Source organism: Gavia stellata, chromosome 1, assembly GCF_030936135.1.
Source record: "Gavia stellata isolate bGavSte3 chromosome 1, bGavSte3.hap2, whole genome shotgun sequence".
NCBI classification, from domain to species: domain Eukaryota; kingdom Metazoa; phylum Chordata; class Aves; order Gaviiformes; family Gaviidae; genus Gavia; species Gavia stellata.
In genome coordinates, this window is record NC_082594.1 from 2967820 (window position 1) to 2993610 (window position 25791).

At 46.7% G+C, this 25791-nt stretch overlaps 1 protein-coding gene across 1 annotated transcript; it reads left to right on the plus strand.

Annotated features, from left to right (window-relative positions):
• DGAT2 (diacylglycerol O-acyltransferase 2) lies at window positions 1-23811 on the plus strand. Its single transcript, XM_059832325.1, has 8 exons — window positions 1-82; window positions 7990-8109; window positions 9164-9271; window positions 10139-10209; window positions 17076-17280; window positions 20596-20770; window positions 21353-21555; window positions 22395-23811. The coding sequence occupies exons 1-8, from the start codon at window positions 43-45 to the stop codon at window positions 22547-22549; spliced, it is 1077 nt and encodes a 358-aa protein (XP_059688308.1). The 5' UTR covers window positions 1-42; the 3' UTR covers window positions 22550-23811.
• The last annotated feature ends 1980 nt before the right edge of the window (window positions 23812-25791 follow it).

Genomic DNA, 25791 nt, shown 5'->3' on the forward strand with positions numbered 1-25791 from the left:
TCCATCCCATGGCCCTGGCCGGGACCTGACCACCCCTCCGCAATGAAGACCATCATCGCTGCCTACTCCGGGGTGCTGCGAGGTACCGGGGGGGTCCCGGCAGCGGGAGGATGCTGCGGTTGGGGGAGCAGCATCCCGGCGGTACAAGGTGCAGGGTGGGGTGGAAGCAGCACGGAAACGCTCAGCTCTATTTGTTATATTCCCCTTCTTCTTCCCGCTTGCAGCAGTGGTTGTTTAAGAGGTGGAAGGATGGGAGGGGGGAAGCAATATGCAATGGCGGGGAGGCTGCCTGCAGCTTTTCTTAGGGGTGAGGGTTACAGCTCTCTGCGCAGGTTTTTGCTTTTTAGCGAGCTTGGAGGGTCAGGCTGCTTTCCTGAAGCTGTTGCGAATGGCTTTGGTTTATCTAAGTGAGTTTGCACCCCGGCAAAATGTGGGGTGTGTGGCACTAGCTTAAAAATGAGCCTTTGTTTTTTTCCTCCTCGTGATGGTGGGAAGGAAAGTGCAGCAGTTTTATCAACACTGCATGGCCGGTAAAATTCACTGTTTGCAGCCCAGTTTTGTAATGCTGTATTCCCCACACCTACATCAACAAGGGAGTTAAAAAAAAAAAAGGCATTGCTATTTGTTGTTGCTTTGTAATGGGGAGTTGAAGATTCAGCGTGAAAGCAAGGTTTTTATGCTAGGAAGTACAGCGAAGAGTTTGCTTTTACAACCTTCCGTGCTGGTAAGTCACCGCCTCGGCGAGAGGAGCGGGTTGGGTGTCAGCGGCTGACACCCATCATGGGTAGAGCTGCTGCAGACACTGAATGCTTCCTGCTGCAGGCTGAAACATGTAGGTTAAAGATGTTGGAGAGACAATAAGGGGAATCCCAAACCGCAAGCTCCCTTGGGTGCTTGTAAAAGCAGCTCTAGGGATCTTGCAGGAATAAATTCAACAAGTCTAAATATTTGCTTGATAGAGCCCGGTACCCCTCCTGCAAGGGTGCTTGTCCAGAGAAGTATCAGGACTTGAAAACAGTGGAGGTTTTGCAGGAAAATGCCCTTGGACAACAATTTACCCTGTGCCTTGTGGAGGGTCCTTGGGTGATCGCTGGTTCTATGTTGCAAAAGGCTTTCTGCCCTGAAAAAGCAAACTGCTAATTCCTCCTGGGATGAAGAGACCTGTGAAATGGCTTGTTGATTAAGCAAATCATTAGCAGAGCTAAGAGGACCTGAACCTGGTGAATTAACCCCTAAGCTCATGTTTTAGCACTGTGTCCTGCCTAGTCCTGCATGTAGAGTTGCTGGTGTTCATCTCTGTCAGGGAGATGTGGCACTCACCGATATTAGAGATGGATCTGTAGGATCAGTTGTGAACCAGCTGGGGAAAAGATCGGCATGTGTTTCTCATGCTCAGCTCTGGTCCTTAAAGTAACTTAGCTTGCTTATAAAATTAGCAGAAGACAAGTGATGTTTTGAGTTGAGAGGTCATTTGAATTTACAGCATGTAAACTGTTAAACTGAGAGTTAACTGCAAGCCAAGTACAGAGAATAAATCATTCAGGAGACCTATAAAATATGTAGGGCTGACCTGAGACCTCAGTGGCCACCTTGTTAGCACTGCTGTGTTAGTGATGGATCTAGGACACGTGCATAATTCAAAATGGAGTGTGGTTTAGGGACAGTGATTGGCCTCATCTCTAGATAATCCCGCTTAGCGATGGCAAGCTGTCTTAACTCTCCTCAGGTCAGTTTTCCTCTGAGGCACCTCTTGGAGGGTCCTGTAGTGATATTTGTGCTTCCTTACTCATTTCTTCATGTTCTTCGGCCTGGGGAGATGGGAGATGTTGCCTTGGTGACTGCAGCATCTACCAATGCAACCCCTTGCCAGTTCTGTAGTCTGTCATGGGGTCTGTCATGGGCAACAAAGTGCAGGACCAGCTTCAAAGCCTGCCTGTGCAAAGCAAAAGCCAGGTGCCTGCCAGAGGAGCTCAGGCTCAGTCTGGGCTTTGGGGATGATGACGTGGGACCCTGCAGATCAAAGATGGGCAGAGGCAACGTGGTGCAGCGGTTCATGCACGGGACCTCAAGTGCTGCTTGATCGTGTTAAACAACGTCCCCCACTAGCCAGGATATTTAGAACAAACCCACTAGACTTTTTTTCTACCTCTCTGACTGTCTTCAAGTATCTTGCCTGTGCAAAGGGCTGACTTTTGTGGGGTGAGAGTCTGAACAGCTCATACTGTCCTTTAGTTGTCTTGTTTGCCTGGAATCTGGCTTTGTCCCAGTGCTCGTGAATTTGGCTGAAAGTCTGATCCTATTTAAAAACAAGCAAACAAGAAAGGTGCAGGCATGTACTTCTCTATCCATCCCTGTGTGTATGCAGGGAAACTTTCTTGGATGCCAACCCAGCATTGCAAAAATCGGAGCAGACCTTGACCAATGCCTAGGGCTGGATGATGCTTTGAGACACTTTGGTTGGGTAGGAGGGGTTGTTGTCTCCTCATCTTGACCTGACCCACTTTGGCCATAGGCTGTCCAGGTGCTGCTCTTCTTGTGTTTGGCAGAGCAGCAAGGAAGTTCTCCGCTCTCCTGAGGAAGGTTGCTAGTGTGACCAGAGCATTTAAGGGCTGTGCTTTGCTGAAGTATCTTTTCTCATCTCGTTTCATCTTATAGAAGCTCCTTCTCTCCTTTGTTTTGGCTGGACTGTGGCTAAAAGCTTTGGGCAATATTGAACTTCCGCAATGTGGAACAAAATTGCAGAATAGTTGGGGGGGAGGAAGGTGATTTCGCTCAGCTTTACCTTGGAGTTAATATTATCACAGAATCACTACGGTTGGAAAAGACCTGTAAGATCATCAAGTCCAACCGTCAACCCAACACCACCATGCCCACTAAACCATGCTGCACCTGAGGCTTGGCAGACCTCACTTCTGCTTTGGGAGGGCCTGGGGGCTCCTGTTTTGGGAGTACGGCATCACTGCTAGCTCTGTAGTATCTCCTCTTGACAAAATGGCCCGGGAGGTGTAGGTCTGGACTTGCTTATGACTGAGCTCTTCTTTAGAGCTCCTACAATCCACCCCTTGGTACACAGACGAGATGTAGTAGGATGGTTCCCTTTCTCCTGCCTAAAGCTATTAAGTCTTGGTGACTTAAATATAAAATTGTTGACTGGTCTAGGACAGCTGGGTCTACCCTCATGGTTACCTCACTTTAACCCACACACAGCTGTGACTGTCGAGACTGAAGGTCAAGTTCAGTGCTGTGGGTGAATGCAGATCTCCTGCGAGATAAATGTCATAACAAATTTGGTTGTTTGCTATGCAGGATCCCAGCTCCCTTCTAATAGGGCAAAATAAATGTTGTTGTCGCATGTCCCTGTTAACTATGTTGTTGACCTTCAGTTGTAGGCATTCTTCACTGCGGATAATATGGGATTATTAAGAAGTCTCCTGTGGCATGAGCAAACTGCTATACAGCTGTGTACAGGGCAGGATAACTATACCCCATGCTGGTAATTCGTTATTCTCTAACAAATGATTCGCTATCTAGTACCACTAATGAGAAAGCTGGAAGTGGAGAAAGCTTGTGCACTGCAGCTGAGTAAACCTAGCACAGAACAACTTGGGTTGCTCAAGGGGTTTCACAGACGTCGCACTTAATGTGGCAGCTTGCCGTGCGGACTCCTGCTCTTGGATGGGAGGCTGGGTCCTCACAAGTACCCTATATCAGTCTGATTAATCTGGTTTTGTTATGCCTCTGCTGTCAGCTTCTTTGCCAAATATGTAGCTCAAAATGTCCATTTGCACCTTATGCTTTGGAGGGGCTCAGCTACACTACATCTAATTTGGTTTTCATCTAAATAAGCTGTATGATGCAGTATAATTCTTGGCCAAGAATTAATTTGCTAATTGTCTTGAAAAGGTAGCAGATGAAGCTTGGCTTTAACAAGCTTTCAGTGTGTTTTTAACTATCTGTAACACTTGTACTTCCTCTCGGCTAATTTCTTTGACTGCTTTTTAATTAAAGTGCTGTGGATTGGGTTTTCTGGTGTCCAAATGTGAAGTCCTGTTTACTTCCTCTCCTGGCACCTTTGGGTCTGCCTCCCTGCCTAGGTAAATCATGGTGTTGGAGCACTTTATCTGAAATAAACTGTGCTGGAAGTGCACCAAATGCTGTCCCCAGCTGAGTCCGTGTTGCAGGCGTGAGTCGGATGCTTGGTCAAACCTTTCATTGACTCCAGCATCTCCTTGGTAGCATCTCTTGCGCTTGACTCTGATGGCTGCTGGAATTAAATAAGTGTACTAAGCCCATCACCGGTTGGGGGACAGCTGGCTAATGTCGCTGAGCTTCCTCGGAAGGCTGCAGATGGCTGCTATCACTGAGCAGCAGTGAGGTCTCCTGGAGAAGTCCCTCTTTTGGCCATCTTGGCTAGTTGCATCCTTGAGAGCCATGCATGGCTTGGTGCAGGCAGCATCCCATCAATACCCCAGGGCATGAGCTGCAGTGCGAGTTGAGGGGCTGAGGATCTCATCTGAGACCAGGAAAGCTGCTGCTAAGATCTCTGCTGTGGAGGCATGGGTTGCTAAGGCTGGGGCTGCAAACAGCCAGGCTGTCCAGTTCTGGAACAGGTGCCCTGGAAGAACAGAGCAACTGGAAAACACTCCGGGGCTGCGCTGGGTGGCCAGCACATGATAAGCAACTGCCTTCAGCAGTGGAAGATGGAAGTCTTTATTTCTCCAGGATTCAAAATATTTCCTTGAGAAAAGACTGATACAAATGAATAGCAAAGGCTGGGGTATATAGTATCCTTCACCTCAAAGATAATCATCGGAGGTGTGTCTAACGGGCCTTATTAAACTTGGTTATTAGGCTAATGTATTCCCTGAAAGTTAAAGAAATTGCCTTTCCTATGCTTAATTCTCCTTTGTGTTTTTAATATGTGAATGATGCTCGGTGTGAGCCCTTAAAAGGAAGGGTTTTCTTTAAAGAACTGAACCCAAGTATCAGTGTTGGGTTATTCTGCTGTGGCTGAGTCCCAAAACACCCCATTTCTGTTGACTTGTCAAAGCTCTTCTGCTCTGTGTCACCAGTAACCGGCCTGGTTCTCCACAGCATGAAGGATCTTCCCAAAAATGCCTCCTGACTAGTACAGCTGAAGGAGAAAGGAGGCAAGGCTTTCATGGAGGGTTGAATACACAAAGTGTTAAGTCTGACACAATGAACAGCAAGCTCAGGACTGGCTGGAAATGGCTGTCTCAGCACTAAAATCTGTAATTGCCCAGCCTGCAGTTGATGCACTGGGTCCATCTGGAGTGTGCGGGTTGTTGGTGCAAAGGTAGACCATGCACAGGCAGATGCACTTGCCAGGTGACACCTCCGCCCACTCCCACAGTCCTTTCCATTGCCTCTGGTCTTTTTTTATGTCCTTAACTGGGAATTAAATGCTAATATTCAGCCCATGGTAACTACTGGCTTTTCTGGTGTTGGGAGTCTTGATCTCTGCAAAGGATGCTTCTGCTTTCAGCAGATAACCAACCCAGGACACCACTTGTCCAAGGGCAGGTGCTCAGCTGCTTGCTCAGAGCTCTCTGCCAAACCTGTCCCTTCCCTCCGTCTGCAATAATTGAACATTGCCACAATAAGCTTGATGCAGTTTGGGAAACAAGTTGCCAGGTTGACTTATGCTACCTAATACTGGTCTATTTACAGGGCTAGCAATGCCTACAATTTGTTAAAGCATCTAGAAAATGCTAAGTACAAATTCTCATCTGGAGGGATAAACAGTTGTTCTCTTCAGGGGAAGAGGATAAGGATTTAGCTGATCCAAGGCTGGAGTGTTGGTTTCATCAATCCAAAGATGTTTTGGTAGTGTAACTACAGGTGCTGGAAGGATAAATTACATGGGGCTGGGCTTTTATTATGGATCACAAATAACTTCTAAGATTTTTGGCTTATTTTGAGGCCATTGAGATATGGCCAGTGACACCACTACTGCTAAAAGCTTCCTTTAAATTAGTATCTAGCAGTCCTCAGGCCACATGAGTTCTGTCCATGTGCAATTTTGTAAACCAGATTTTTGGGACACAAGTTCCTAGACCTGCAGTAGAGGCTGCCCCTAGGCTGTGGCCCCTTGGCAGGAATGATGGATTTCTCTTGCCTGTGGACAGGTGACTCTGACTTTTTAAAAAAAAAAAATTAAAAAAGAAATGGGGTGGAATTAATCACTCACCCCAAATTTGGGCATTTACTGTCAAATGTGAAGAGCTGCAGCATGGGATTTAGGAGTCTTCCTGCTTAGGTACTCTAGGGTTGCAAATCAGTGCATGGTGGTGGTTTAACACATCAGCTGTCTCGTCTCAAACTGGAGAGATACTTACAGTGTTAAGAGTGAATTCAAAACACGCTATGTTATCTTGCAAAGACCTACCTTCAACTTGAGCTGCTGCTTCAGACTGGATGTAGGTTTCAGTTTACTGGCGGTTGCAGTGACATGATCTATCCTCAACCAAAACTTGGTCTGCTTGGAGTAGTCAATGCCCAACCCATTGCAAGGATTGTTCATTCCACATAGACTAAGCAGAGCCAAGGGCCTAGGCTGGGTGGACTGGCTCTAGATTTAGGCTGCAGGTCCTGGTGTGGCTCCTGGCTGATGTCCTTTAGCAGGAGAAATGCTCAGGAAGGTATGTAACTGTCAGTGTAGGGAACATGTGCAGGCTTAACATTAAGTGGCATTTAAGAGGGGCAGCACAGAAGCTGCAAAACTAATACAGCAGTTCTGCAGGTGCAGCTGCTGTGCATTAATCCTATGCTCTAGACTATCAGCAAGGGCAAGAGTTAGCAAAGACTGCAGAGATGCTTTGCATGTTTAAAGGATACATCAGTGAAAATGTCTTTGTAGAAACTAACAAAAATTCTAGTTCCTGCCTATATCTAGAGAAGAAGCTCTTTTCAACCACTTTCATTTGACTAAGTGCGAGCACTTGTTATGGTATCGTGACTAGCAGTGTCATGTCTTGCCAGCAACAGCAAGGACTGAACCCATTCAATGTAATAGCTGCTTAGCAGCATCACATCCATTCCAATAACAGGCTGATCCTTAAACAGAAAAGGAAATATGTAAACACACCGTCCTGGCTTGTTCATAGGCCAGCAGCTTGATTTGCATTTCAGCCAGTTACTATGGTGCTTGTGAAATAAAGTAATGAAGAGAAGTGAAGGAAAACCCACTTGCAAGTGCTTCTTTCTTGAGGTTGCTGAGCATATCAGCAAATGCTGCAGTGGGTGGTTCCTCATATAGAAATCAAGTCTTTCACTTCAGTATTTTACTTGGGTCTCCCCCCACTTGAATAGCTTAAGCTTCTAAAAGAGTGGCTCTCAACTCCTTCCTTCCTCATTTACTGCTTTAGAAACACCGTGATAGTTTTCCTTACCCTGGGAGCTGTGGATCCCTGGGGTTGTGGGTTGAGGTGTTGCTCAACCAGCCCTTGAGCTGTGCTGTGTAAGGCTGGAGTGCAGAGCTTTCCTTGAACACGCACGTAGTTGTTGTGCAACGGACCTGGTGAAGGGTGGATGAGCAACAGTTCAGACCACAGCCTGGTGTGTGCTTGCCTGTGGTTTGGGACAGCTGATCTTTATCTTCTAGTGAACTCATGGGTTTCCCTGTTATCAAACACTTCCAGGAATTGGCAGTTTGAAGCGGGGAGGTGTGTTAGGACCATGTGTTAATGTTCTCTGCGCTTTTATGGTCAAGTGAATAGAGGCTTGCTCAGGTGGGAACTGCTGTTACTCATTAATCCCCTCCAGCATCCCAAAACAGCTGGATGTTTGCACATGGCAACCCTTCTCCTTCCAGGATGCCTAAACTCCATGGGAAATATTAGCCTTTGGCAAGCCTTGCTCTAAAAGCAAACTGCACGAACATTGATTTTTAAAACCTCCTGTTTGAAAGGAAAATATTGTTATCTTTGCTCAGTGTGCAAATGTAACTTTATTTCTTCTTTTTCTTAGGCAGAGGATCAAACATTCTTTCTGCTCTGCAGGATTTGTTCTGGCTATCTAAATCCAAAGTAGAGAAACAACTTCAGATCATCTCTGTGCTGCAATGGGTTCTCACTTTCCTTATCATGGGTAAGCAACACCTTTTGCCGTAATTTTGGCAAAAGCCAAAGCTTTTTTGCCTTAATTCTGGAAGAATTTTAATGCAAAAATATTAACTTTTACATAAGCATTAATTACTGATGCGCACTGCAGCAGGATAGTTCCTGAGGCGTGTGGATATTGTAGAGCACGCTTGCACAGTTTGATATTTTGGCAATAAATAACTTTACCTGGCTTCAGAAAAACATAAGAGCTATGGGAAGACCTAACGATGTTTAGGTCGTGTCTGTGTTTACCATACAAATAAGACTGAAGCAATTGAAAATCTCTCACTTGACTCACTCATGGGAATGTCCACAGAGAAGAGATTTCTTAGAAGCAACTGGTAGCTGATGCAACTGATGGCAAGAGGAGTGCTTTCCTCTTGGCTTGGTCTCCTTCCAAGAGGTACCAGAGATGGGCAAGAAGTGTTTATGTCAGACCAGTAAAACAGCAGAGACCATTTGTCTCCTGGTACTTCTGTTATGTGAAGCCTCAGGCTGCTCTGCTCCCTAATATTGTTGATAATTAAACTGGAGAAAGATGCTGATTGCAGTCAGTCAAACAAGCCTTGCCGTTCCTTCCCAATTTAGTTTGTGCCAAAATGTCAACGTCATTTGCGGGTGGGATCTCTGGCACCCTGGTGGGATGGCTAGTGTAGAGCTGGTGTAACGTGTGGAAGATTTGTGTAGCTGTGGAAGAAACGCCCTTGGTGTGGGCTGCAAAGAAATCTTGATGCTCATGAAGTCTTGCTCTTGCCTGGTGAAGCAGCTGCCCTACCTGGAGATACTGTAGAAGAGAGACCTGGAGAAACCATGAAGGGGAGGTTGAGGTACTTCAAAGCAGGTAGCTTTGGAGGAAGCTGTCTCAGTCCTACATAAGGAGTTTTTAGCTAAATCCGATTTGATTGAGGATTAATGACATCAGATTGAGACTAAGACTTCAGTATAGAAGGGTCAAAAGGCAAGGGGCCTTTAATGCAAATGTAAATGCAGACCAAAACCTGATGCAACCTTGTTTTCGTCTCTTTCTTGGCCCTATCCAGGTGTTGCTTGCACTTTAATCCTCATGTACATACTGTGCACAGATTGCTGGGCGATTGCTGCTCTATATTTAGCCTGGCTGGTATTTGACTGGAATACACCAAAGAAAGGTAAATATTGCAGAATAGATCCTTGCTGTTTAAGTGTCCCTGTCCTCATATTTGGACAAAGAAGCATTTCCTTATAATGGGTGACTTCTCTTCTTAGTGGGACTTGGCTGAATCACTGACCAAAAGCATTATTCAGTGAAGCACACAAATGTCAGCCCTTGGCATAAGCAGTGACTGTAGGTTTTATTGATGCTGAGGGGAATACAAGACAACATTCACTAATATCATGCCATTGCTGGGTTTTAGCAACATATTTATAAGGCTTAGGTTCTTCCTGGAGGTCATAAAGATTCAAGATCTTGCTGTCCTCTCCAGCTCTTGCAAGGTTCAGATTATGGTGTGACTATTAAGATGTGGCTCCCCTATGGAGTCAGTGTTGCTGCAAATAAAGCAGAAAATTTTATTTCAGAGAATACCCTGTAGAAACCAGCTCTGAGAACCCACTACAGCAGTGGCAATAAGCTTTGATGGCAACTCCTTTCATAGCCAGATTAGCACAATTCTCCACTGCTTCAAGACCACTGAAATCATCCAGGATCTTAGCCTTCCTTCCCCAAAAGATGAATCCGAGTTTAACATTGAGCTGTTTCTAGCTTGAATTGTCCATTGCCCAGCTACAATAGAATATCAAGTCAGATCCTACTCTGGATTTGTTGTCAGGCCTTAATTAGCTTGAAGTGTCCTGAAGTCTTGAGCATGGATGGTTTCACCTGATTTTAGTGAAAGATGCAGGTGTCCCCCTCCCTTAGAGGAATTAAATTGTTGATTTCTTTAGTGAGACAGCAACTTATCTAGAGTCCTCTAGGCTTCTTGGTGGGCACCCATGTGGAAAGAGCTTTAAAAACATGATTTTTTTTTTCCGTTCAGGTGGACGAAGATCCCAATGGGTGAGAAACTGGGCTATATGGAGGTACTTCAGGGATTATTTTCCAATAAGAGTAAGTTACAGTTTAACTGTATGCATGGGACTTAACTGTTTTAGACTGGCTTGTAATAACCCTCATGGAGATGATGTTGGACCTACACTAGTCTATCCATGACACTGAACTGTAAGCGGGACATGGCTTGCTTACCACTGCCATATTGCTGCTTGGATCAGCTGTGGTTGTAAAATCTGAAATGCATCACCAGTGATGGGATCATGATTTGTAGAAGATGCTGATTCTGATCGTTTTATCAGTAGACTTCTGGAGGCAACCAGCCCTGTAGCAGTAAGGCTACATGTCTCCAACTTCTCTTCTGTGCTGCAGCAGTCCTGCATTGTGCCTAGTCCTACCTCTGTTCCCCTCTTGTAAATCTAGCTCCGTTTTGGGCTGTTTTCCAGTTACGCCCTAGCACAGCAGTGTATTGGGTAAGAATAGTTGGGAACCCTGTGCACCAGAAGTCCTACCACTTCACAGGGAGCAGTGAAATCAGTTCTGAAGTCTAGCTGCTTTGGGGAAGGGGGGTTTCCAGCAGTGGGAATAGCTCCACTTCTCCAGCTTTTAACTTGCTCACCTTCTGCTTCTATTTTCGCCGCTAGTTCAGACGTGTTGCAGACAGGGGACAGGGCTGCCAGTCTGCTCTGGGGACTGCAGAACTAGCTGGAGGATTTGGAAGGGAGCAGGGGCCAAATTCAGCTAGGAAGGAACTCGATCCTCTTTGGAAGGACACACAGCTGAAAGGACTATTATGTAAGGCTGTTGGCAAGTTTTATTCAGCCTGAGCAAAAGGAGGGACCTTGCCATGGCTTTTGATGAGCTACCCGTCCCTAAGATAGTCCAGCTTCAGAAAGCAGTAGGGAATCCAATTCCAGCAGGAAGCCAAGGTGGCATAGACGGGATTCCTCCTTTGCAAAGTCACTTGAACTCTCAGGGTGCCTGAACATGCTGCTGGTGAGCAAACTTCTTGCCACATTCTTGCTGCTGTAACAGGTAATTCTTGGCAAGTGTAGGTGTACATGGAAAAATGCACTACAACTGCACAGGCTGCAAGTGCCTGGTCAACCCCCGTCTCGCAGCTAATGGAGAACGGAACATGCTCTAGTGTTGAAGACGGGTCTCGGATGGGTTGTCTTGCAGTAGAAAGTCCTCAGTCCTGCAACAAACCCTGCTTTCTTGATATTGCTGAAGGCTAAAATGGGCTCGTTTCTCCTGCGGACTTGATTCAAGAGGGTCACCAGTAATGGCTGGTCCCCTTGCTTCGCTGTTCCTTTGGCGTATTTAGCTGCTGTCTTCATGGAAACATGCTCTGCTCAGCCATGCGGGTCACATCCACTGTAGATATTAAAGTTTGTCAAACAGCTGGGTTGTTCAAGTAGGTTTAGAGATAAGATCTTGTAGATAAACTGAACTTCTCTGCTGTTTTAGGTAAATACTTGCTAGTTCACGCAGTCCATTTGTGAGAACCCCTTATGGCTGTAATTCCGTTGTCACTAAGGGGGTAGAGTTGTGCAAGGTTTATGGTGCCCACTGGTAAATGGTATGCAAAGGGCAGCATGTGAGGGTTGAGAGCTGTGGGTTAACTCCTGCACCTGCTATGGGGGAACAGCCAGCTGGCTGCATGGTTGTTAAACATTGCTTGGGGATCGCGGGGCTTCGAGGTGCTAGAGGTGGTTGTCTGCAGTTATGGGACTGATATTACAGGATGAACCATGAATATTATCCCTTGTAAGGAGTGGTACCAACCACCGGAATGGCTTGGGCTTGAACTTGTTAAGAGCATGGGAACTCCTTGGATAAACTATTTACCTCCCTTCAGTCGAGAGACTGGTCTAGAGGGAACCACTTGTTGAAATCTTCTGCCTGTAAAATTCCCCTTGGTTGGATCTTGAACTGTCTGTGTAATGGCTTAGCAGGGCTTGGTTTGCCTCCCTGGCCCGTGGTTTGTTGGGGCAGTCATCTGCTGCACCTCATCCTGTACCGTGTGTCCACTGTGCACTGCGAGGACAGATCACACCAGTGACAACTTCACTAGTGGCACTTGTAATGCTAAACTCGGCTTTTGCAAGCTCTGCACGTAGAGCTGTGCTAGCTGCATCCGTATCAGCACGGGTACCACCTGCATTAGGATATTAGCTCAGATTTTACTCCTATTCCAGGAAATAAATCGGAAGCAGTTTTGCAGATTTTTTCCAAAACCCTAAGGCCATCTCCCCAGGAATAGGGACCCAGATCCTGGTGGGTGACTGCTGTAGCACCAAACACTTTGGACGAGAGGCCTCTTAGTATACTGTCCTCCATGGCTGCAGATCTGAAGGCCAGGGTTTCCCTGGACCTGGCTGGTGTGAGCTCAGTCTTGAGGATGGAGGCTGGATCTGGCCAGGCTGAAATGCCACCGGTATCAACCTCTGACAAAACTGTGTGTTAGAACTTGTGGTTGGATCTGCTGCATCCCTCCACAGCTCTACCTGCTGGCATCAGGCTTGCTTTATCAGAGTAGCTTCCTGAGAAGCAGGCTCTGCTCTGATATTTATGATGATTGGGCTTGGTCACCACCTGAGCCAGCAGTGCGTCCCATCCTGAAACACCAGTAGGACTGTGGTACCTGTATCTGGAGATATCAGGGCATGTTTTGTAATACCAGGTGGATTTGGGAACCAGCCTGCATCTGGCCTGATTCCTCAGCATGAGCAGAAGTTTCCCACATTCACAGGGGCTTCATGCAGCTGCTCTGACAGTAATAAGTTATTTTAGGGCACTAGAAGCTTAAGTTTGTCTGCTGTTTAATGGCTGGCCTTGCAAATAGTGCTTTAAGCTGTGCATGAAGCAGCTGAGGAAGCTTGCAGTGAGCTAAATCCTGAACTGCCAGGTAAAGCCCGAGCTCTTGCAGGTGTGAGCATGGTGCTGTGTGCCTGGCTGGACTCAACCCTGCTGCTGCAGAGGCAGGCAAGGTCCCAGCAGCCTCCCGAGCACATCCTGCTGATCCGAGGATGTTGTGCGGGGAGTGCCACAATCTAAAGGTCTTCTTTAGGTAAAGAAGCCATCACCTGGGCATGTGAGCACAGCTACCGCTTATCTCAATAGGCGATAGCACTGCAGACCTTTGGCTCGCCTTTGTCAAGCAGTGAGCGTTTCAGAGGTGTGCAGTGAGACCTTCTCAGTCTCCTGCTGAGGTGGGAGAGTCAGCAGTGTGCCGGAGCAGGGACTGTTGCAAGACAGTGACTTTTTTTGCGGCGTTTGTCTTGCACTCTGTGGCTTGGCTGGCTTCCTGGCAAAGCCTCTCCTTAGCTGTTGTTGTTATAGATGACTTATGGAATGGAAACGGATGCTTTTGCTTCCTACGTGTGATGTAGTGTAGTGGTAATATAGAGAGCCTGGAGGGGTCTTCAGGTCCTGGCCTGCATTGCTGGGAAGGTGGGATAAGTTCTTCCATAGTGCCCCTGGATGTGGTGCAGCTAATTGCAATTGTTTGGTTGTTTTGCAAGCTTATACGCTCACTACTGCTGCTTGAATCCTGTGGATGAGCTCTAATTTTCTGCTTTCTGCATGCTTCTGTGGTCAGTATGCTGTTCAGCTTGCAGGTAGGCTGAGAACCCACCGAGACCACTCATTTTCATCCTGCTCTTTGCTGGACCCTGCAGAAAGTGTCTCTGCAGTCCCCTTTCTCTGTGCTTGAATGTGCTACTTACTCCTCCTCTTCCTACAAATAATTGGCAATACTGTTCTTTGGGCGTATCTGGCACTCAAATATTAACACTAGTTTTTTTGCAGTAATTGCACTGCTTTATTGCTTCTGTAGGCAGGCTTAGATCTGTTTAAAGAAATCTGTTATTACTAGAGCAGATGGATGGACCTTTGCTCTGCTGAAACAGGTTTGGTCTCAGACAGCAGCTGGGAACAGGTGGGGTAGTGCAGAGGGGTGAAGGTCCAGCTTACTCCCAGCACTGTAATTGTCCGGCTGGGATGCAACAAGGGCACACTGCCTCTGTCTCATCATGGGAGCACTGAGGCTTCAAGGAGCTGAGGGCTGTGTGGGATTGGAGAAGACCTTGAAAGCAAAAAGGAAAACCCGTTGGAGGTTCAGAACAGAGTTGCAAAAGTGTTCTCAAATAACAGCTACAGCAATTCCTTAGGTCAGCCTGAGAAGGCAGCCCAGCAGCTCAGTGTTTGCTTGTCAAGGGGAAGGGTGCAAGAAAACTAGTAGCGAGTCATCAGTCTCCTAAGGAAAGCTTCAATCTTCCTTGAGACTGGAAATAAGTGATTACAGCACTTCAAAAATTCCTGCTTCTAGATTAAATTTAGGGAGACATGAAGGCTCTGCCTTTGGTGTTGGCAGGTCAGACTCTGGGCTGAGTTTACGCATTAGCAGATCTAAGACCTGCACCACTTGTGGATAAGTGCACAAACCTGTCTGATGCCTGGCAGCCTTTGGTTGCTGTGGCTTGACTTGGGTGGAGGAAGACATGTTCACCTTCTGTGAACCCGTCTGTTGTGGGACAACCTGTGGAGCGCAGTGGCAGCCTGCATGGGACAAACTGGGGGAAAGCATATATATACGAATGCCAGGCTGACTCTCAGACTTGTAAATCCCTCTTGTGAGCATTTGATTCCCATTGAGTCTCCAGTGCTGCTCAGGTATTCCTTTCTGCCTTGCCATGGGTGTGCAGGTGAGCTGGTGCCCTGCAGACCCCTTGCCTTGCTCCCGTGCCACTTGTGCAAGTGGTGTGGGTGAGCGTGGTGGGTATCGCCAACCCTATGTCTCCATAACAGGAGGTCTTGGAAAGCAAACACAGAGCAATAAGGCTGCAGCTTGTCTGGGGCTCATATAAGGTATGCAAGCCATGGGCTCCACTGGGAACTGGGTGTCCTTGTACGAGGTGGAGGGGCTGGAGCAGGGTGCTTGCCACGGCTGGCAGCGGGAGAACAGCATGTCTTCTGTGTGACAGCAGATGTGTGGCTCTGCCAAGCTCAGCTCACAAATGCCTCGTGCTCCAGAGTGACAAGGACAAACCCTCTGTTTCAGCCAGCTTCCTTTTAAAGCAGCTGTGCTTGGTGCAGGTGAAAGATGAGGCTTGGAGCCTGGAAACCTCCATCCTTCTCTAACAAGAGCTGTAAGGAGGAGTGTCTGCCACTGGTCCAACAAAGCCATGCGTGTCTGTAGCCCCCAGGCCTTGAGTCTCTCCTACAACTGAGCAAGAACTGAGGTGGAGGCTTGCTTACTGTACCACTGCTTTTGTTCCCTCAAGTCTTCCCTGGAGAGTGGTTTCCAGTCTAGTCTGGGAGCCCTGTTTGTTCTAACTGGTCAAGGGACAGCCCTCCCACCCTGGGGTGTGATAGCAAAGTCATCTCCTAATTGGACAAGAAGGGGAAGGGGAGAAAGTATGACTTGGTGTGACACAGGCTGTGGGGCTCCGCAGAGCTGCTGCAACCACAAGCATCTGCACAGGCTTCCTGGAGCCCTACGTGATCTCAAAGCTAGAGGAAAGTGTGGAGGGAGGTAGTCAACTTGCTTAACCCACTGTGGTGTCATGCCTGTATTGCAGCTTCTGTCTAAAATGGCATAAGTGCTGTAACCTCAGCTAGGGACAGTGGTGGGAACGCGGGGAGGAGGGAATCAAATTTCTGGGCACGCTGCTTCAGCGTGTCGCAACAGCACTTCAGCTCCCTGTAGCATGATTCAACAAAACGGACGTGCTTGCTTGCTGCCAAAGCACGTCTTGGCCAAGACAGCGGGGTACGTAATGCTGATGTGACATCTTGGAAATCTGCGCTTTTTCCTATAGGAGCTGACACAGAGTGACCTTTGCGTATTGAGGGATGGGGTGCAGTTGCTTAGCACCTCAAGCCAAAGGTGCAATTGGGGCTTGTACATCCTGTCCCAGTCTGAGAACTGCTGGGGTGTTGCAGTCAGCAAAACCTGGCACCATTGCAGCCTGAAAAACATTACATTTGATCCCTACTTCTGTAGGGTGATGCAGCAGTCCTGTTATATGCTTACTCAGACTGCTTGTGTACTGCCAGGGGAAGATGCTCTGATGCATGGGATGCTGCTGCTACTTAGAGCATCAAAAAAAATCCTCTGGCAGCAGTGGTACCAGGGCATGGCTTGTGCTCCGCATGGCTAAGATAGCTTTGGAGTTTCCATGCTGTGCAAACGGAGGAGTAAATGGTTAGGAATATTGCACAACCCCAAATCTATATGCTCACTGCTCCTGGAGCATGTCCTGCAGAAATCGGAGCACCGCTGTGGATGGCTTGAGGTGTCTTGTTGGCCCTTTGGCATGTAGGCCAGAGCAAAACCTCTTGAAAGGAGGGATAGTTTCCAGTGGTGAGCCACCCTTCTGCACATTTTCCCTCTTGGAGGGTGGCCGGCTGGCATAGTAAGTGGTTGGGTCTTTTTTTTAGGTATTAAGCAAACTTGCTTCTGTAATAGATGCTGATTTTTATTCTTTTTCCCCCCTCTTACTGGGATGTGAGCCACTAATGTGCTGAGAGAGGGCCTGGAAGGAGGTGTAGCTGTGGCTACAGGGTCATGAAGAACTTCGTTGGTTTGGGCAAGAGACTTGCAAGAATACCTTTGGGAGGAGTAGAGAAACAAAGGGCACAGGCTATTGCAACCCAAACCCTATTCCTGCTTGGCTGGCAGTCTTCTTGTGTCTAAGATCAGCCTCTTTATTCTGCTCCCTTTGCTTGGGGAACTGAAGTCTTAGTGGCTGCTCTTACCACAGCCTCTGAAATCCAGGATAGCCCATACCCCAGCTCTTAAGCTGTTCTCCTTGATGGGAAGAGAGATAAAAGCTGGGGACTTAACTTTTTTCTCTATTTTTTTTTCTTACTACCTGAAAATATCTGTCTTCATGTGAGCTCACTCTTTTCTTTCCTAGCTGGTTAAAACCCACAATCTGCTGACCACCAGGAATTACATTTTTGGGTACCACCCACATGGCATCATGGGCTTGGGTGCCTTTTGCAACTTCAGCACAGAGGCCACAGGTGTCAGCCAGAAATTCCCTGGGATCCGACCATACCTTGCTACCCTGGCTGGGAACTTCAGGATGCCCATTTTGAGGGACTACTTAATGTCTGGCGGTAAGTGCAACTGCACTGTGTTCCTTCTACTCATGCTCTTTCCTCTGAGCTGTCTTCCCCTCTTTCCAGTGAAAAGCTGTGGCAGAAGCTCATGTAACCACTTCTTTCTGGTAGCATCACACAAATATTGGTTTCATATAGTTGTCAAGAGGAAACTGTGAATAAATGTGACTAGCTTGGGCTGTGGGGACTGCTGCTCTTCTGCATTCATCCTTAACTCAAGGATACTCTTGTCCAAAGGCATAGTAAAGATATCTGGCATCTGTAGTTGTGGGTGAGGAAGATGGAGACACGGGAGCAAGTTGTCCTAGTTATCATTAGGAGGTACTGGTAGATGAAGAAGTCACACTAGCTGACAATATAAAGTATTCATTAGCCTTTGAAATGTGAATACTGTGGCTACCTCTGCTCCTGGGCTCATTACCACATGAGCTGTCATGCATCTAGGTCTTACAGTGATGACAGATGCCCTCTTCGCCCAACCACATTTTTAGGTGCCTGCCAGGAGTCAAGAGTGTGGGGAATTGCATAGTTTCAGCTGCTCAGAAGAGTCCATTCCCTGAATATATTCCTATAGATGGGTCACAGGGATTAGACAGTGATGTAAGTTTGCTGAATGATATTAATAGGTCTGTTCTAATGGATATCAGTATTTTAATGATGGAGGGCTTGTAGGTTGTGACTGGGCAGAGGAGGTAGTGTTGACAACCTCAAACAGCGTTCCTGCATGGCCTGAGGTTCCTTTTCAGAGTCAGGATACCTGTCGGTTAGGTAGAGATAAGGGCGTAATGCCTAAAGACCGTGAATTGAACAGTCCAGTACCCTGTTTGCTGTTCCTGGAACAGATTCACCAATAAATGACTTCTTTAAAATAGGTATCTTACTATAGTATCTTAGCTGAATCTTGACTCATGGCTGGGGAGAGGATAGGAGTAGCTGTACTTGGCTCTGACTTGCTAGGTTTGACTGTTTCCAAGATTACTGCCTTAGTTTGAGGGAGAAGAAAACTAACTGGATCTGGTACAGAAAAGGTGTTTGTGCCTGCCTAGGAAGGGCAGTATCTCAAGCTGGTTTCTACCTTCCTGGACTAGATGGAAGTTGCTGTGTGAAGTCCATAACTCCCATAACCTTGGAATTCAACAGGACAGCAGTGCACGAGAAATTGGGATCTTCTTTCTAGTCTATCATATCTGCAAACTTAGTTCATGTATTGCTTAAGTTTCCACATGGCATCAGCCTTTCTATATTTAAAAAAAAAAATCATGTTCAATCTGCTTAAGATAACTGGTAGACAAATCTTGTGGCCAGCCAGAGCTGCTTCCTTCTTTTTGGAAGGAAGGTGGGAGTAGACACTAGTGACATCGCTGCTGACAGGGTTTGGCTATCCCTGAGCATGACAGTTAAATCAGTGGGAAGTTCTGCTTCCTTTGTACTTAGGATTTAAGCAAGGCTACAGGTGTGGTCTCTTGTCCAAAGTTAACTTTCTAAAAGCCATAATTTGTCTTCACTTTCTTATACTGGAACTTCAGGGTGTCACTACAAAGGCTTTAACATCACTTGGGAAGTGCTGACAGTCCCCTCAATCCTTTGTTTTGTGAATGAATCGCTTCAAGTGAAATCCTAACAAATATTACTGTACCAACGCACATACTTAGGTGGTTTACAACCAACTGTTGCATATTACAATGTTTTATAGCCTACTAGAGATTAGAGCTACAGCTGGGTTCCTCTAAGGCATGAGGCGACAGCCAGAAAATCCTATATACTAGTAAGTGTGCTAAAGAGCACAATTCAGCAACTGCTGCTTGTCTGCATGTCTCATTGCATTTTCTAGAGGAAGGATTTCAGTGCTGGGAGCAGTAGTAATCTCCTCCTGCTAACAAGTGTGAAACGGCTGAACATAAATCTGTGCCACCTTATTAGCCAGGGCTGTGTAGTCAGAATAAGCCTTAGTGTAGAGAATGGGAGAAGTAGGAAGGCTTCTGGCTGTCCTAAGCAGCAGCAAGCACAGCCTGAGCCTTTCAAAGGAAACATGGTCAGAGAGAGATAGAGATGTGCTGAAAGAAATCAGTTTTTCAAATCCAGCTGATCTGTCTGAAGTGAGGTCTGCTCCCCTGTGGTCTGGAGCTTGGAATAAGTGGTGACCTTGATGCCCAGATACACATGAAGGCTTGCAGACTTGCCCTGTATGATCCCACGGGACCCATTCATCATTTAGTTCTTGGTTCAAGTGATGACTACCGTGAGATGTGCAGAACCACCTTCTAAAATTAAATTGTGTAATACTGCCCTTCCTAGTGCAATGACCTTAAGTACTCAACACAGCTCAGACGTGTGGATGGGAATGTAAATGATGGCATCTCACTTCTCCTTGGCTTATCCTGGCCAAAAATGTGAGGCATGAGCAAGCTCTGACAATAACTGTAGGATAAAAGCATGAGGTTTCAGGAGTAGAGAATCAAAATTCTTAGCATTTTTAGAGCAATAGAGTAGAAATTAGAAAGTCCTTCTTTCACTGGGCTGAATGGTAAGATCCCTGGAGTGGGACTTGATGCTTTCGGGCTGGGATTGCATTGTAAAGCTGGAGTGCTGTGACTGGTAGTACAGTCCTGTCCCTTCCAGTGTGGGGTAGAGGGAAAGACCTTCTCAGACACTCATCTCAGAGTATGGACTTACCTGACCGCTCCGCTGCATACATGTCTTCCTTCTCAGGAGAGCAAAGGACTGCACTCTCACCATGCAAGAGCTTGATGTTAGTTAAGAAAATTATTTGTTAAACTCATTCATAATAGATCTGCCTCTGGAAGGCTTGCCAATTTCTTTTTTTGTATCACTAAACCATCCTCCCAAAGGAAGACCTATTCCACTACTTGGTTTTGCTGAGGAACTGGTCAAATTCAGACTCTCGTGCATCAAAATAACACAATGGCTTTGCTTCCCCCCCTAAGGATAAACCAGCTCCTACCACAACCTTTACTTGGAGGGAGGATGTCTGAATTGTCTTTGGCATCACTAAGAGCAGGAGAAAATACTTGCTGAAGTCTTTTGTGTTAAGGCAACTTTTTGAGAGCTGGTGTTGGTGGCGTTTGTCTATGACCAAGCCCAGTGCTGTCCAGGTCTGTAACTGCTTGTTTAGTTGAGGAACAGGTTGCCTGATAATATGCACAACCCTCTATGACCACAAGGAAGTTGGACAGCTCAACTTGCAATCAAGGCATGAACTTTTTGCTACAAGTGTGGCTGGTGTCTTCAGGATCATCCAGGCTATTCTTAATCTTACAACTTGACCCTTATGTCTGTCTCTTGGATATGCAGGTATATGTCCTGTGAACCGTGACAGCATAGACTACATCTTGTCCAAGAACGGCAGTGGCAATGCCATCATCATTGTGGTCGGAGGGGCAGCGGAGTCCCTGAACTGCACCCCAGGGAAGAACTCGGTGACGCTGAAAAACCGGAAAGGATTTGTGAAACTGGCTCTACGGCACGGGTAAGAGGCAACCTCAATGCTAGAGCAGTACTGCTAGCATATGAAAGGTGCTCTCGTCCCCTGAAGCAGCTGATGTCTTGGATGGATTCTCCTTTCTGCAGTCCTGCTGTGTTGTGTGGATATATACTCAGAGCATCAGACACATGAGCCTGTCCTCTGACTTCTGCTCCTGAGCAGGGGACAGGGTAGGAAGATGCCTAGGTCAGCAGCAGGCTTCCAGGGCAGGGAGAGGCAGGTGTCAGTAACCTGCATGAGGCATCACCTATGCAGCCCCTGTGATCTCCAGGGATCCCATGTGTCTGAAATGGGATAGCCATCAAAAATCAGAGATGAGAATATATGGAAGCATATGCAATGCCCTGGCATTCACGGGCCCACTGCCATACAATTGTCTTCTTGCATGCCTTAAAAGTATATCATGTGAAGTCTGGTTGACTTATGACATAACTTGTGCTGCAAACAAAGCTCTGGCCAGTAAAATCTGCAAATGTGCAGCCCAAAAGATTACACGGCAGTGAGTGTGGTGCTGTAGTATTGACTGCAGACCAGGGGTGTGAGGTCCTAACATTTCTATCTTCCTAGTGCGGACTTGGTTCCTGTCTACTCCTTTGGGGAGAATGAAGTGTACAAGCAGGTGATCTTTGAGGAGGGTTCCTGGGGAAGATGGGTTCAGAAGAAGTTTCAGAAGCACATTGGCTTTGCTCCATGCATCTTTCATGGCCGTGGCCTCTTCTCCTCCAACACCTGGGGGTTGTTACCTTACCCCAAGCCCATCACTACTGTTGGTAAGGTCTTGGTATAAACATGCTACGTGCTTCTCTAGGTAGTAGCATATCTCAGTCTATGCCATACCTCCACTCTAGCTTGGTACTGGAGTCTTGACTATAAAACTCTGTTTTCCCTTCTATATAAAACCTTCCAGCATTACTGAGAATGAGGTAGAATGGTTTCCAGAGGCTGCAAGCCTCCCATCATGCTCAACTGCCAGCTAGTTTTGCAAGGGAGCTCTTTTTTGGGGGGCAAAAATGCTGTAGCTGCTACCTTCTCTGGTCTTGGATGGTTAAAGTCAGAAGCAGCCTGGCCCCCCCAATCCTAGGACTGGCAGTGTGATGCTGTCTGATAGCTGAGTCTTAAAGCCAACCCTAAAACTTGCACCTGAGTCTTCCAACCCAAAGCAGTAAGGCTTTGAGGGAGAGAAAAAAAAAGTGTTTCTTTGCTTTTGTGGGGTATGTATAGGGGAATACATGAGAACTGCAGGTTTTAGACTTGGTTCCTGTTAATTGAAGAGGGATTTATCAATCTGCTGTAAAAAAAAAAAAAAGTAAGTGGGACTTCCCAATCACCTTGCGCAGTAGAGGCTCTGCAGCGCTGGCATTTGTATAGCTAAAATGGCATGCTTGCCCTGGGTATTGCTGCAGACGTGATCAAGGTCCTGGTAGTGGGATGATTGTGCTTCAGAACCTAGCAAAACTGGGAGGAATCGGGCAAACCTCTGCTATAATGGCAAGCTGTGCTATGCCAGGGTGGACATGCTGAACTAGCATAGCTGAAGCTGTAAAGGACAAATCTCCAGGCTGTACAGGAGCATTCAACCTAACCTGTGGATCTTTCCCTTTTTTACCAGTTGGGGAGCCCATCACCATCCCCAAAATCGATAATCCATCCCAGAGGGAAGTGGACTTCTACCACAGCATATATGTGGACTCCCTGATCAAACTCTTTGACAAGTACAAGAGCAAATTTGGCCTGCCAGAGACTGAGGTCTTGGAAGTCAACTGAAGGGACTGGCTCAGCAGCATCTCCTTCTCTAAGAATCAACACATCCAGGAGTCCAAGCTGTCATCATGTACTTGAAAGCATGTGTGGGTGTATGTGTCTTTCAAAGAAAAATGTTTAAAGTATTGCTAGACCACTTTTAAAAATAAAAAAAGGCTTTACTTTGGATAAATCCCATTACAAATGTCTTTCTAGCCAAAAAAAAAAAGCACAACTCCCCATTGCTGTGAGGATTTGGATGGGGGGAATGATTGCCTTTGTAATCTGCTATACAATGCTGGTGGATTGCCAGCAATGGATTAGAAGCATTCCTACAGCTACTGTACCCACTAGCACAAGCTATTTTGGGAGAGTAGGATCCACCTGGTTTTCAGTCAAAAAAGCAGCAGGTTGATTTGACCAGGCCAGCAGTATTACAGGCATGTTGCACAAGAGCCAGGTTGAGACATGCTTACATAGCACAAGGGCACTTCTGCTTTGGAAAAGCCCCTTCTGAAAGCACAAGCAGGCTGCCAAACCCCCTGGTGTGGCACCTACTGCGGGTGGTGCAGCGAACCGAAGGATATGAGTCTGGTGGGCCTCGATCCATACAATGTGATGGATACTTCGGTGGCTGTAACTTCACCACTTGTATTTTGAATGTCAGTTTAGAAACAGGTCTGTCCCAGGTGCTGCTTGCACAGAGGCACGTAGCTGGAAATACGGGACTCCTTCAGAGCCATAAAACTCCAAGGACAAGTTCTAGGAGCGGTGGGATGGTGCAATCATGTGGCCCCAGTGTTGCTCAGACCCTAAGGGTAGCCTGTAGGGCTAAATGCAGTGAGACTATTCATGCAAGCGTTTTGGATCCCAAAAGCATTTGGGGAAAGCTAGGAGTAACTTCTGCCCAAAGACGGCTTTTAAATATTCCGTCCAGTGAATGTAAAGGAGTAGCCTTTTCACGCATAGGATCTAAAGTGAGTAACTTTTTAAAGTGTTCATAAAATGTTTACGTGGATGTTAACACTGCTTGTAGTGAGATTTCTTCAGAGTACAATGTGTTTATGTATAAACCTGAAACATTGCACTACTTGCATGTCTGACCTGCCTTTTCAACAGTTCAGTGTATTTTGAGCTCCAAAATGTGCCTTTCTTCCACGCAAGAGGACGGTACTTCACATTCCTGGAATCTTGCCTCTAAAGAGAAATGTTCATCTGTCATATTTGATAGACTTGTATTACAGAGTATCAATTTTTGTACAAATTTCTAGAAATAAACTTGGGCAAAAATAGTGGGCTGCTTTGGTCTCTTTGGCGTTGCAGCGGTATGTGGCTGGGTTCATGTTACAGCAATTGTTTGTGGGATTGCAGCTGTGCCTTGGCTTTTTATGGGGAGAAAACCGGTCTGACTGTTCAAAAGCAGATCCATGCTGATCCGCACTGTCCCTGCATGGGGCACCCAGGATAGGCTAAGCACATCTTTGTGGTTTTAGTGTGGGTTTTTGCTTGTGAGTGTGTAAGGAGCTAAGGCAGCCTACATCTATGGACTTCCTTTACTGAGCAGATACAGAAAGTTCATGCCCTGTTGTTCCTTTCAGCAAACTACTTTGGGTTTTGTTGCTGCCTGGCATATAAGAGCTGGATTGCATCCCTGGTCCTCAGCTGAGGAAATCCTTCCAGCTCCTCTCAGAGCCCCATAGACTTCCACCACTGGGGCTGCAAAGTGCTCCAGAAATAGCACACGTTGCTGTAAAGTTCATAAGGGCCCTTTTAGTAACTAGTGAGGGTTTAACATGTTGTCTGTTGGGCTGGGGCTGGCTTATGAGCTATGGAAGTGGTCCATCAATGCTGGCTGACTTTTCAAGCGGACACTGCTGCTCTTCAAGGTGAAAGCTAAACTCATTCTTTGCCCTCTTCAGGCTTGGGCAATGGACTTTGGAAGCCTCCTGCTCTAGAAGATAAACCTGGTGTGTTGCTAACCTCCCCTTCTCACCCCTAGTAAGATTGATTTGGTCCTCATGTTTTCTGCGAGCAAATATTAAGGCTGGGTTTCCAGTGACTTGGCTGGAAACGCACAGCAAGGAAAGCCATGAATGCTCTGTTCTAAGCCCTTGGCACAAACTGGAGGAGGTCAGTTCTTGCGGAGCTTTTTCCAAGCAATATGTTCAATTATCAAGTTTTATATCAAAGCACAGCTGCTGCTTGCAAATCCCCCTAAAGGAGAGGAGCAAGGGAGCTATTCCAGATAAAGATCCATTCCTACAAAGGGCTGCACTAATAAATGTCCTGTAATTGTCCATACTGCAAGGTGGGACTAGCTCTGCCCAAAACTCTTGGCTGTGATGGCAGCCCCCTTAATTAAGATCTAACATGAAATTGCCACTGAACATTGTTCTACCCACTTACCACCCGTCTATAAAAGGGGAATTTTCCTTTGATCTCATCTCGTACACAAGGTACCAGCCCAGGACATGCTAGTCTCATAACAGTTTCAACCACCCTTCTGAGCTGAGCTTATGGCTCATGACTCCTTTCAAGCTGTTTTCCTGCGATTGGTTTTCCCTTCTCTTGCCAGTCTTAGGAGCATAGGGGTAAGACCCTTACCTAAAATTCATCTCTGGCTTGTGGTATGTTTAATGATTGTGATTGATTTAGCAAAAGACCCTCTGGGGGTGTCCTGGTACTGTAGGTACCTTCCCCTGGGCCTACATTTTCCTACTTATGCCCTTGCCTATGTAGCATACGGTCTTCTTGGGGAGGGACTGCCTTTGATGTACGTAGCATCCAGAATAAAAGAGATCCTATTGTAAAATTACCTAAACGTTAATAGAAGTTCAAGTTACCACCTCTGACTCAGTGGTGACCATGCTACATGTTGCCGGGAGAGTGTCAGGATGGTATCACGATATTCTTGCCTTCTTGTTGTCCGGGAGTCTTCCCTTGGCCATGACAAGAGGTAGTCTCCTGCCCATGGTAGAGCAGCCCTAATAAAGCTGTTCTTAGAGCCTTTTTTGAGAAATGGGTGTCTTTGCTTTCCTGTGGACCTGTCTTGCCTTTAGCTCAGCAACCTCCCCTTCCTCTGCTGTTGTTTAGCTTGATATTAAGTGCATTTGCACTTCTCCAGTGCTTTAAGATCTCTCAGTCCTCCTCACATTCCTCATCATACCTGCAAGAGTCCTGGTAACCCTGTCCCCTCCTCTGCACTGGGCTGTATTAGCCCTTTCTGGTTTCAGTCTTCTTGCCCTCTTTTATTTGCCCCTTCCTGA

Bases quoted from the DNA above. Each gene is read 5' to 3' on its own strand.
- DGAT2 (XM_059832325.1), top strand. From the start codon at position 43: ATGAAGACCATCATCGCTGCCTACTCCGGGGTGCTGCGAG. The intron at 9,272-10,138 runs GTAAATATTGCA...TTTTCCGTTCAG, and splicing joins CTGGAATACACCAAAGAAAG to GTGGACGAAGATCCCAATGG. The intron at 10,210-17,075 runs GTAAGTTACAGT...TTTCTTTCCTAG, and splicing joins GGGATTATTTTCCAATAAGA to CTGGTTAAAACCCACAATCT.